At 55.8% G+C, this 13,029-nt stretch overlaps 1 protein-coding gene across 1 annotated transcript; it reads left to right on the top strand.

Annotated features, from left to right (window-relative positions):
• The first annotated feature begins 2,809 nt into the window (after positions 1-2,809).
• inhbb (inhibin subunit beta B) lies at positions 2,810-11,069 on the top strand. Its single transcript, XM_031893547.1, has 2 exons — positions 2,810-3,261; positions 8,705-11,069. The coding sequence occupies exons 1-2, from the start codon at positions 2,925-2,927 to the stop codon at positions 9,472-9,474; spliced, it is 1,107 nt and encodes a 368-aa protein (XP_031749407.1). The 5' UTR covers positions 2,810-2,924; the 3' UTR covers positions 9,475-11,069.
• Positions 11,070-13,029: the final 1,960 nt, after the last annotated feature.

Here is a 13,029-nt window from a genome sequence, read left to right as displayed (position 1 = left end):
AGCCCCTGCCCCAGTGAGCTTACAATCTAAGGTCCCTATCCCATTCCCATCAGCCCCTGCCCCAGTGAGCTTACAATCTAAAGTCCCTATCACATTCACACACACTAGGGTCCGTTTAATCAGGATCCAGGTAACTTGCCTGTATGTATTTGGGGTGTGGGAGGAAACTGGGGTACCTGAAGGAACCCCCACAGACACTGGGGACCTTACAGACTCCTTGCAGGTAGCGCCCTGGCAGGAATTAAATGTAGGGACCCAGCGCTAAGAGGCACAAGTACTATATAGGGTTAAAAGATTTGGGAATCCCCTCTTGGTGCTACAGACTCCCTGACCCTTCTCATAGGAACACAATAGGGCAAGTTTCTGTCTTCCTGCAGCTAAAGGGTTAATCCCTGAATCCCAAAACAACTGTCTGCCCCCTGCCCAGTGAGAGTCCGGCGGTTCCGAGCTGTCAGTTCGCCTCCCCCCAGAATGCAAAGGGTTAACCCTCCTGGAGTTCAAAGTGCAGCAGGGTCAGCCCCTTTACTAAGGGATTAAACTCCCCCAGCCCAGTCCCCCCCTGCCCTGCTGTGGCACAGAAAGGGTTAGAGTCTCTGAGTTCAGAGGGCAAAGGGGTCAGACCACTTCTAAATGTTGGGTTTGGGGCAGATGGGTGCTGCTGAATGGGCACCTTGGGCAGGGTGGGGCAAGACAGGTGTTGGGGGGAGGGCAAGGCAGGAGGTGCCATTGGGGAGATCCCAGGCAGGGTGCAGGGGTGGGTGGGGGCGCTGCTAGGAATAGGGAGAGGGTTGCAGGTAATAGGAAAGGGGGTTCCTAGGGGCAGGAGGGGGGGGGGGGTAGGGGAGAGGGATACCCCAGGGCAGGGGCAGGAGAGCGGGAGATCCCAGGGCAGGGGCAGGAGGGGGGGCAGGAGAGAGGGAGATCCCAGGGCAGGGGCAGGAGGGGGGGTAGAAGAGAGGGAGATCAGAGGGCAGGGGCAGGAGGGGGGTAGGAGAGAGAGAGATCCCAGGGTAGGGGCAGGAGGGGGGGCAGGAGAGAGGGAGATCCCAGGGCAGGGGCAGGAGGGGGGGTAGAAGAGAGGGAGATCAGAGGGCAGGGGCAGGAGGGGGGTAGGAGAGAGAGAGATCCCAGGGTAGGGGCAGGAGGGGGGGCAGGAGAGAGGGAGACCCCAGGGCAGGAGGGGGAAGACCCCAGGGCAGGGGCAGGAGGGGGGGGGGAGATCCCAGGGCAGGGGCAGGAGGGGGGTAGAAGAGAGGGAGATCCCAGGGCAGGGGCAGGAGGGGGGGTAGGAGAGAGGGAGATCCCAGGGCAGGGGCAGGAGGGGGGGAGACCCAGGGCAGGGGCAGGAGGGGGGGGAGATCCCAGGGCAGGGGCAGGAGGGGGCAGGAGAGAGGGAGGCCCCAAGGCAGGGGCAGGAGGGGGGGTAGAAGAAAGGGAGATCCCAGGGTAGGGGCAGGAGGGGGGCAGGAGAGAGGGAGATCCCAGGGCAGGGGCAGGAGAGAGGGAGATCCCAGGGTAAGGGGCAGGAGGGGGGGGAGATCCAGGGCAGGGGCAGGAGGGGGGCAGGAGAGAGGGAGGCCCCAAGGCAGGGGCAGAGGGGGGGGTAGAAGAAAGGGAGATCCAGGGTAGGGGCAGGGAGGGGGGGCAGGAGAGAGGGAGATCCCAGGGCAGGGGCAGGAGAGAGGGAGATCCCAGGGTAGGGGCAGGAGGGGGGGTAGGAGAGAGGGAGATCCCAGGGCAGGGGCAGGAGGGGGGTAGGAGAGAGGGAGATCCCAGGGCAGGGGCAGGAGGGGGGGAGACCCCAGGGCAGGGCAGGAGGGGGGGCAGGAGAGAGGGAGATCCCAGGGCAGGGCAGGAGAGAGGGAGATCCCAGGGTGGGGCAGGAGGGGGGGTAGAAGAGAGGGAGATCCCAGGGCAGGGGCAGGAGGGGGGTAGGAGAGAGGGAGATCCCAGGGCAGGGGCAGGAGGGGGAGAACCCAGGGCAGGGGCAGGAGGGGGTAGGAGAGAGGGAGATCCCAGGCAGGGGCAGGAGGGGGGGCAGGAGAGAGGGAGATCCCAGGGCAGGGCAGGAGGGGGGTTAGGAGAGAGGGAGATCCCAGGGTAGGGGCAGGAGGGGGGCAGGAGAGAGGGAGATCCCAGGGTAGGGGCAGGAGGGGGGTTAGGGAGAGAGGAGATCCAGGGCAGGGGCAGGAGGGGGGTAGGAGAGAGGGAGATCCCAGGGTAGGGCAGGAGGGGGTAGGAGAGAGGGAGATCCCAGGGCAGGGGCAGGAGGGGGGGCAGGAGAGAGGGAGATCCCAGGGCAGGGGCAGGAGCGGGGGCAGGAGAGAGGGAGATCCCAGGGCAGGGGCAGGAGGGGGGGTAGGAGAGAGGGAGATCAGAGGCAGGGGCAGGAGGGGGGGTAGGAGAGAGGGAGATCCCAGGGCAGGGGCAGGAGGGGGGCTAGGAGAGAGGGAGATCCCAGGGCAGGGGCAGGAGGGGGGGTAGGAGAGAGGGAGATCCCAGGCAGGGGCAGAGGGGGGTAGGAGAGAGGGAGATCAGAGGGCAGGGCAGAGGGAGATCCCAGGCAGGGGCAGGAGAGAGGGAGATCCCAGGCAGGGGCAGGAGAGAGGGAGATCCCAGGGCAGGGCAGGAGGGGGGCAGGAGAGAGGGAGATCCCAGGGCAGGGGCAGGAGGGGGGGCAGGAGAGAGGGAGATCCCAGGGCAGGGGCAGGAGGGGGGGTAGGAGAGAGGGAGATCCCAGGCAGGCACCCAGTAAGTGAGGGGGGGGCCAGTGCCAGGGGGCGGAGCACACACACACTCGGTCTCCCAGTGACATTTGCTCATTACAGGCAGCAGCAGAGCGCAGAGTGGCAGCACCTTCCGACTCACAGCTCCTGTCTGTGCCCGGACACCCTCGCCGGGAGGCGGATCCCGCCCGGAACTCCATGGCTCTCCTGTTACTGCTTGTGGCCGGACTCCTGCGCCCCGGCGCCCCCAGCCCCACTCCCGAGCCCGGCTGCCCGTCCTGCCACCCCCCGATGGAGCCGGAGATGCTGGAGGCGGTGAAGCGCCACATCCTCAGTCTGTTACAGATGCAGGATCGGCCGAACATCACCCACACGGTGCCCCGGGCCGCCATGGTCTCTGCCCTGCGGAAACTGCACGCCGGGCGGGTCCGGGATGATGGGAACCTGGAGATCCCCGATATGGACGGACACAGCCTTCCGCCCCCCGGGAATAGCGCCGAGAGTAGCGCCGAGATCATCAGCTTCGCCGAGACAGGTGGGTCCTGCCCCCAGGTGCCCCAGCCCGGGGTAAATACGGGAGAATTCACTTGGGGCCCTTCCGGGGCATTACCTGCAATAACTCAACTCCAAACGGGCAAAGGGGAGTCTTTGTACCCGGGGGTATTAACTCGGAGCAACTACAGGGGCAACTAGCGGGGTGTCTGTAACAGGGGCAATTAGCGGGGTGTCTGTAACGGGGCAATTAGCGGGGTGTCTGTAACGGGGCAATTAGCGGGGTGTCTGTAACAGGGGCAATTAGCGGGGTGTCTGTAACAGGGGCAATTAGCGGGGTGTCTGTAACGGGGCAATTAGCGGGGTGTCTGTAACGGGGCAATTAGCGGGGTGTCTGTAACGGGGGCATTGGTGCAAAAGTAACTTTATACCCGGGGCACTTGGCTGAGGGGCTGTCGGATCTGCCCCAAGCGGAGCGATATAAATTGGGGGTGAGGGGTGTTTGGGGGCGCAGGTAACTGTGTTTCAGTTTGTGGGGGGCAGAGAGAGCAGTTTAGGGGCGCAGATGAGATTTGGGGGTGTAACTACCAGGTGCCCATAAAGAGGTGTTTCTGGGGGTGGGGAGCGGATTTGGGGGGTACAAAGACTTTATAAGGTTCGGTTTGTTCCTGCAGGGCCCTGCCCCCCTGTGTGTAACGGCCTTACTGTGCAGCTCTGGGGGTTAAGCATTGTGTATGGTGCCACTATATATTTTGAAAGTGCAAAGATCATTACTGGGCAGTTGTGCAAATATCAGGGCTGTGCAGGTGTGTAAGGACTGGTGCTGAACCGACACACACAGACCGGTTGCACAAACGGACCAGTAATGTCCGGGGTCTGGGACTGGTGGGTTGTGCAAGTGTCACTGCAAGGGTCTGTCCTGTGTAAGTGTGCAAGGGTCTGTCCTGTGTAAGTGTGCAAGGGTCCGTCCTGTGTAAGTGTGCAAGGGTCCGTCCTGTGTAAGTGTGCAAGGGTCCGTCCTGTGTAAGTGTGCAAGGGTCAGTCCTGTGTAAGTGTGCAAGGGTCTGTCCTGTGTAAGTGTGCAAGGGTCTGTCCTGTGTAAGTGTGCAAGGGTCTGTCCTGTGTAAGTGTGCAGGGTCTTAAGGGTCTCCTGTGTAAGTGTGCAAGGGTCTGTCCTGTGTAAGTGTGCAAGGGTCAGTCCTGTGTAAGTGTGCAAGGGTCTGTCCTGTGTAAGTGTGCAAGGGTCTGTCCTGTGTAAGTGTGCAAGGGTCTGTCCTGTGTAAGTGTGCAAGGGTCTGTCCTGTGTAAGTGTGCAAGGGTCTGTCCTGTGTAAGTGTGCAAGGGTCTGTCCTGTGTAAGTGTGCAAGGGTCTGTCCTGTGTAAGTGTGCAAGGGTCTGTCCTGTGTAAGTGTGCAAGGGTCTGTCCTGTGTAAGTGTGCAAGGGTTCATGCAGGTGTGAAAAGATCAGTGTGTGCTTCACATGTTTGCAGGGATCAGTGCTGAGTGTTAATTATTGATAGGCAATCAGTGTGAGGGGCTGGCACACAGGGGGCACATACCCTGGGCACTGGCACTGGCACACAGGGGGCACATACCCTGGGCACTGGCACACAGGGGGCACATACCCGGGGCACTGGCACACAGGGGGCACATACCCGGGGCACTGGCACACAGGGGCACATGCCTGGGTGCTGGCACATCAGGGGGCACATACCCTGGGCACTGGCACACAAGGGGGCACATACCCTGGGCAATGGCACACAGGGGGCACATACCCTGGGCACTGGCACACAGGGGGCACATACCCTGGGCACTGGCAATGGCCACACAGGGGCACATACCCTGGGCACTGGCACCACAGGGGGCACATACCCGGGGGCACTGGCACACAGGGGGCACATACCCTGGGTGCTGGCACACAGGGGGCACATACCCTGGGCACTGGCACACAGGGGGCACATACCCTGGGCAATGGCACACAGGGGGCACATACCCTGGGCACTGGCACACAGGGGCACATACCCTGGGTACTGGCACTGGCACACAGGGGCACATACCCTGGGCACTGGCACACAGGGGGCACATACCCTGGGCACTTGCTCTTTCACACAGGGGGGCACATACCCTGGGCACTGGCACTGGCACACAGGGGGCACATACCCTGGGCACTGGCAATGGCTCACAGGGGGCACATACCCTGGGCACTGGCACACAGGGGGCACATACCCTGGGCACTGGCAATGGCACACAGGGGGCACATACCCTGGGCACTGGCAATGGCACACAGGGGGCACATACTCTGGGTACTGGCAATGGCACACAGGGGGCACATACCCTGGGCACTGGCACTGGCACACAGGGATTCAGTCATGGACAAGGGGAAACAGATACCCCAGTTGCTGGCATACTGGCACAGTGCCCCTGGCAGTTATTGTGTTTTTCTCTCGGTGCCATAATGTGCCCAGTTCTACTTGTTTATCTGCAGTTCCATGTGATGAGGGGGCACCATGGAGCCCCCAGTGCCACAGAGACAGTGAGTAGGGCAGGATTGTGGGGGGCAAATACTGTAGAACAAGGTGCTGTTGGGGGGCAGTGAGTAGGGCAGGATTGTGGGGGGCAAATACTGTAGAACAAGGTGCTGTTGGGGGGCAGTGAGTAGGGCAGGATTGTGGGGGGCAAATACTGTAGAACAAGGTGCTGTTGGGGGGCAGTGAGTAAGGCAGGATTGTGGGGGGCAAATACTGTAGAACAAGGTGCTGTTGGGGGGCTATTACGACTCCCGGAACCTTCCGGCGTTGGTTGGATTTTTAGCAGCTGAAGGGCCGGAGGTTGCCGAGTCCAACGTGGCCCCCCAGCTGTTTGTGGCTCCGACCCCCCATTAACTGCTCCCCTTTATTCCTTGTTCTGTTGGTTTGGGGGTTTGTTGCCCCCGGGGCACAGACGCGGCGTGGCTTTGTTTCTCCCCGGGAATTGCCCCCCGTGCCGGGAATATTCTGTGGTTCGGTGGTTTTTATAGAATATTTGGCAATGAGATTCCCAACTGCCCCTTCCCCGTCTCTATTGCCCCCACCCTGGGTGAATAAATCCGCCTTTTATCAGGAAATAATAGGCTGAAAGCTTTTAGGTATGAAATTCCCTCAGATCTCTGCCGGGAGAGAGCGGCCACAGAATGTGACAGTTATGGATGGCAGAGAGCAGACTGTGTATTTATTCAGCATTTAAAGAGACATCACTTGTTCTAAGTCTCGAGAGCGTCTGAGGCCAATGTTTAACCCTTTGTCCTCCTGAGTTCCACTGTGTGCAGAGCCTTCCAGTTACCGACACTCTGCACTGAATCATGGGACGGCGGGTGGGCGGCATGACTCCCAATATCCTTATCATTTACAGTAGGGGGTACATTAACCCTTATAATACATGAGTGATACTCAGAGTTCCCTGTATAACTCAGCCTGCAGCCTTGTGCCTTTATATGGGGGGCACAGAACCCCTCAGTGACTGCTAATATCCTTATCATTTACAGTAGGGGGTACATTATCCCTTATAATACATGAGTGATACTCAGAGTTCCCTGTATAACTCAGCCTGCAGCCTTGTGCCTTTATATGGGGGGCACAGAACCCCTCAGTGACTGCTAATATCCTTATCATTTACAGTAGGGGGTACATTATCCCTTATAATACATGAGTGATACTCAGAGTTCCCTGTATAACTCAGCCTGCAGCCTTGTGCCTTTATATGGGGGGCACAGAACCCCTCAGTGACTGCTAATATCCTTATCATTTACAGTAGGGGGTACATTATCCCTTATAATACATGAGTGATACTCAGAGTTCCCTGTATAACTCAGCCTGCAGCCTTGTGCCTTTATATGGGGGGCACAGAACCCCTCAGTGGACTGCTAATATCCTTATCATTTACAGTAGGGGGTACATTATCCCTTATAATACATGAGTGATACTCAGAGTTCCCTGTATAACTCAGCCTGCAGCCTTGTGCCTTTATATGGGGGCACAGAACCCCTCAGTGACTGCTAATATCCTTATCATTTACAGTAGGGGGTACATTATCCCTTATAATACATGAGTGATACTCAGAGTTCCCTGTATAACTCAGCCTGCAGCCTTGTGCCTTTATATGGGGGGCACAGAAACCCCTCAGTGACTGCTAATATCCTTATCATTTACAGTAGGGGGTACATTATCCCTTATAATACATGAGTGATACTCAGAGTTCCCGGCAGCCTTGGGTGCTGCTTATTATTATTATTGTCCCCTTTAGACTCAATATGACACGGGGGGGGGGGGCTAAACAGTAATGAGTTCCATAGAGACGACACAAAGCCGCACAATGGGGGGCTCTGGTGACGAGACTCGGACCCTCTCGCTGTAAGAAGCTCTGAGTATAAACAGGAGGCGTCAGATCGGTGGGAGACGTGGGATCCGGGGGCTGTTTATATTGTCTGTCAGTCGCCATGAAGCTTGCAATCAGTCTGTCAGTGCTGGAGCCTGGGGGGGGGGGTTCTGTTGCACTGGGGGGGTTAGAGACATGGGGGGGTTCTGTTGCACTGGGGGGGTTTAGAGACATGGGGGGGTTCTGTTGCACTGGGAAGGAATATTGAGACATGGGGGGGTTCTGTTGCACTGGGGGGGTTTAGAGACATGGGGGGGTTCTGTTGCACTGGGAAGGAATAAGAGACATGGGGGGGTTCTGTTGCACTGGGGGGTTTAGAGACATGGGGGGTTCTGTTGCACTGGGGGGGGTTAGAGACATGGGGGGGTTCTGTTGCACTGGGGGGGGTTAGAGACATTGGGGGGTTCTGTTGCACTGGGGGGGTTAGAGACATGGGCGGGTTCTTGTTGCATGGGGGGTTAGAGACATGGGGGGGTTCTGTTGCACTGGGGGGGGTTAGAGACATGGGGGGTTCTGTTGCACTGGGGGGTTAGAGACATGGGGGGTTCTGTTGCACTGGGGGGTTTAGAGACATGGGGGGTTCTGTTGCACTGGGGGGGTTAGAGACATGGGGGGGTTCTGTTGCACTGGGGGGGGTTAGAGACATGGGGGGGTTCTGTTGCACTGGGGGGGTTAGAGGACATGGGGGGGTTCTGTTGCACTGGGGGGTTAGAAGACATGGGGGGGTTCTGTTGCACTGGGGGGTTAGAGACATGGGGGTTCTGTGCACTGGGGGGGTTAGAGACATGGGGGGGTTCTGTTGCACTGGGGGGGTTAGAGACATGGGGGGGGTCTGTTGCACTGGGGGTTAGAGGACATGGGGGGGGTTCTGTTGCACTGGGGGGGTTAGAGACATGGGGGGGTTCTGTTGCACTGGGGGGGTTAGAGACATGGGGGGGGGGCGCTGCTGTTGGGTGAAGCCAGGGGAGACAGAAAGCGAGTTCACACCCCGCATTCGTTAATGGTTTGCGGCTTCGTTAGCTCTAATTGCTTTCATTTCTCCTGTGAAATTACAAAGGGTGTTTTCTCTTTTGCAGACGACGTTACGGCCTCCCGGGTCCGACTCTCCTTCGCCATCGCCAACGAGGGGAACCAGAACCTATTGGTGTTCCAGTCCAACCTGTGGCTTTACCTGAAGCTCCCGGAGGTGATGGACAAGAGCCGGCGCAAGATCCGCATCAAGGTCCATTTCCAGGACGCGTTCAACCCGGGCAAAACCAACGTGGTGGAGAAGAAGGTGGACATTCGGCGCAGCGGCTGGCACACCTTCCCCCTGACCGAGGCCGTCCAATCGCTGTTTGAGGAGGGCGAGCGGAGGCTCAACCTGGAGGTCCAGTGCGACGGCTGCGGGGAATATTCCGTCATCCCCGTCTATGTGGACCCCGGAGAGGAGTCGCACCGGCCCTTCCTGGTGGTGCACGCCCGGCTGGCCGACAACAAGCACCGCATCCGGAAACGGGGCCTGGAGTGCGACGGGCGCACCAACCTCTGCTGCCGGCAACAGTTCTACATTGACTTTCGCCTGATTGGCTGGAACGACTGGATAATAGCCCCTGCCGGTTATTACGGCAATTACTGCGAGGGCAGTTGCCCGGCCTACTTGGCCGGAGTCCCCGGCTCCGCCTCGTCCTTTCACACGGCCGTGGTGAACCAGTACCGGATGAGGGGGCTGAACCCCGGCACGGTCAACTCCTGCTGCATCCCCACCAAGCTCAGCACCATGTCCATGCTTTACTTCGATGACGAGTACAACATCGTCAAGCGGGACGTGCCCAACATGATCGTGGAGGAGTGCGGCTGTGCATGATGGGAAAGTTGAGGACGGTATCAAGTTCCTTGTGATCCCTGCCGCCCGTGGGTTCCGCGGAGGTCGACGTCCGACGCCTGAGAGCGGTGGAGCCCCCTGGCCGACTCCACCAACATCACAATATCTCATGGCGGCGGCCGGCCGACGCGTTCACTCGGCGCCAAGCGAGTCCTGGCAAATAACGGATAGAAACAAAAGGGGCGCTCGACCCGCCTTAAGAGGGAGTAGGGCAACTCCAAGGGCACATTCCTTCCTTCTCAAGTGACCAACCAAAACCTACCCCTTCCGACCCGGCGACTCTCCGTGTAACTCGCCCATAGCACTTTGTAGAGAGGGATGTATAGTGACTTGTAGTGGAACTACAGGGGGGCCCCCGGCTCCTGTTTCATGATGATGGGGGGCAAGCACTTGGCTGAACCTTCAGTGCCCAAACGACTCCGGCACAATCCCAGCTCCTGTGTGCAATAGGGCCCCGCGCTTCCGCTGCCCCCCACACAACAGAACTGTATTGAGAAACCCCCCGTCTTTATCTCAGAACCCTCGGAGCTGCCACTTACGGCACCACGAGAGGCTCCTTTGATTGGCTGACTCACCTTGTTATTGGCCGCCCAGCGGGTTAATAAATGGACAGAGACTGAACCGTCTGCCCGACTATACGGGCCCTTCAGGCCGGCGGCCACCTTAGAAGCACTTGCAGCTGCCGACGACGCGTTTCAAACCAATTTGCACTTCTCACTGCCTTGAATGGACGGCACTTGACGGTGCACTTACCCTGACTCAGTATCCGGCCGTCGGCGGCTCGTCCTGCCCCCGGTTTGGGCAGGTGGGATGTACCTGTGGCCCTGGGGGGCAACTCTATAACAATCTAATGGCCCCTTGCCACACCGTGCCGGGACGCGGCACTCATATCATTTCATTCTGTTTATGGTGGAGCCGGATGATCAAACCCCCCCCCTTACTGCTTTGGCCCCCTGGCACTTAAGCCTTATTGTGCCCTTGCAATGCCCCAGCCTGGCGGTGCCGGGGCCCCTATCTGCCCCCCCGGGGGGCCGAGTGCCTGAGCTATGCATTTCACATACACTGGACAGGAAAGACTTCACGGCAAACTTATTGGGTTTTTGTTTTTTTTTGCTAATATATAAATATCTATATTTTTTATACTTGAAAATGGATTTTGTCGGCTGAATTGTGTGTTTTTCTCGGAAGCGAAGGAATGGGACGTTTTGCACTGAATCTGCGCATTATTCAAACACAAACTGCCATTTTTTATTTGTACGGGAGAAAAAAAAGAGAAAAATGGCTATTTTTATAGAGACGGAACTTTTTACTGTAATTCTAAAGCGTTTTGGAACCAAAGAGGCCGATTTGTCGTTCCGCGGCGACCGCTCTATTTTATCTCGTCTTTTCTACTGCGAATGAATGTAGAACCGGGGGGATTCCCGGCCCCCTTAGTATCAAATACGCACGTTCCTATACCCGCTCTTATTTAATATGGCGTTTCCTTAGTAACGGGACTTATTCGTAATAATTTAAACACCAAACGTTAGAAGCAAATTCCTGCTGTACAGTCCAATAAAGGGAATATGGAAACCGGATCCGCCAGCGAGACTTGGTGTTTTTACCTAAAATCAACCGAATTTATATAAATCCACTGATGTAATGAAAAATATACAGAGAAAGAATGTTCTTTCCTCCGCTTCGTTATCTTATCTCAATCTCTGCTAATTAATCCTTGTAACGACTCCAACTCCTACTGTTACATAAACACTGATACACTGAGGCCCAGAGCATTCCCTCTCTGTATATTTGTATTTATACATATGGGTAGGAGGTGCCATAGTGTTTCCCTTAGACAGTACAGTATGGGGGTACAGCTTATTGTGTGCCCAGAACATTCCCTCTCTGTATATTTGTATTTATACATATGGGTAGGAGGTGCCATAGTGTTTCCCTTAGACAGTACAGTATGGGGGTACAGCTTATTGTGTGCCCAGAACATTCCCTCTCTGTATATTTGTATTTATACATATGGGTAGGGGGTGCCATAGTGTTTCCCTTAGACAGTACAGTATGGGGGTACAGCTTATTGTGTGCCCAGAACATTCCCTCTCTGTATATTTGTATTTATACATATGGGTAGGGGGTGCCATAGTGTTTCCCTTAGACAGTACAGTATGGGGGTACAGCTTATTGTGTGCCCAGAACATTCCTTCTCTGTATATTTGTATTTATACATATGGGTAGGAGGTGCCATAGTGTTTCCCTTAGACAGTACAGTATGGGGGTACAGCTTATTGTGTGCCCAGAACATTCCTTCTCTGTATATTTGTATTTATACATATGGGTAGGGGGTGCCATAGTGTTTCCCTTAGACAGTACAGTATGGGGGTACAGCTTATTGTGTGCCCAGAACATTTCTTCTCTGTATATTTGTATTTATACATATGGGTAGGGGGTGCCATAGTGTTTCCCTTAGACAGTACAGTATGGGGGTACAGCTTATTGTGTGCCCAGAACATTCCCTCTCTGTATATTTGTATTTATACATATGGGTAGGAGGTGCCATAGTGTTTCCCTTAGACAGTACAGTATGGGGGTACAGCTTATTGTGTGCCCAGAACATTCCTTCTCTGTATATTTGTATTTATACATATGGGTAGGGGGTGCCATAGTGTTTCCCTTAGACAGTACAGTATGGGGGTACAGCTTATTGTGTGCCCAGAACATTCCCTCTCTGTATATTTGTATTTATACATATGGGTAGGGGGTGCCATAGTGTTTCCCTTAGACAGTACAGTATGGGGGTACAGCTTGTGTGCCCAGAACATTCCTTCTCTGTATATTTGTATTTATACATATGGGTAGGGGGTGCCATAGTGTTTCCCTTAGACAGTACAGTATGGGGGTACAGCTTATTGTGTGCCCAGAACATTCCCTCTCTGTATATTTGTATTTATACATATGGGTAGGAGGTGCCATAGTGTTTCCCTTAGACAGTACAGTATGGGGGTACAGCTTATTGTGTGCCCAGAACATTCCCTCTCTGTATATTTGTATTTATACATATGGGTAGGGGGTGCCATAGTGTTTCCCTTAGACAGTACAGTATGGGGGTACAGCTTATTGTGTGCCCAGAACATTCCTTCTCTGTATATATTGTATAGATACACATACTGCTGGTTGGACATGTAGCTGGTGGAGAATGCAGGTCCCGTGGGACATGGGTCAGTACCTGCCGCCGTATATAATTAATGACAAATGCAGTTATTGCTGTTGATATACACTCATGCTTTACCTTTCATTATTGAATTAAAAATAGAGGCTAAAGCCCGAGTACATTCCCTTTGGGCAATGATAATTACATGTGATTAATGGTACGGATGGAGACGAGCGGGTTCTGCCATACAGCTTGCTAAGACTGCCCGTCTTATGTGATTGTGCTCACAAACCGAAATAGTTATATATATATATTATACCCCCCTGACTGCCCCTTCCCCAGTGTAACCAATCCCAGCCTTTCCCCATAACTGGATGGGGCATTACCAGCGCTGTGTA

Source organism: Xenopus tropicalis, chromosome 9 (assembly GCF_000004195.4).
Source record: "Xenopus tropicalis strain Nigerian chromosome 9, UCB_Xtro_10.0, whole genome shotgun sequence".
NCBI classification, from domain to species: domain Eukaryota; kingdom Metazoa; phylum Chordata; class Amphibia; order Anura; family Pipidae; genus Xenopus; species Xenopus tropicalis.
This window is presented reverse-complemented; position numbering and strand designations above follow the sequence as displayed.

Bases quoted from the DNA above. Each gene is read 5' to 3' on its own strand.
- inhbb (XM_031893547.1), top strand. From the start codon at position 2,925: ATGGCTCTCCTGTTACTGCTTGTGGCCGGACTCCTGCGCCCCGGCGCC. The intron at 3,262-8,704 runs GTGGGTCCTGCC...TCTCTTTTGCAG, and splicing joins CATCAGCTTCGCCGAGACAG to ACGACGTTACGGCCTCCCGG.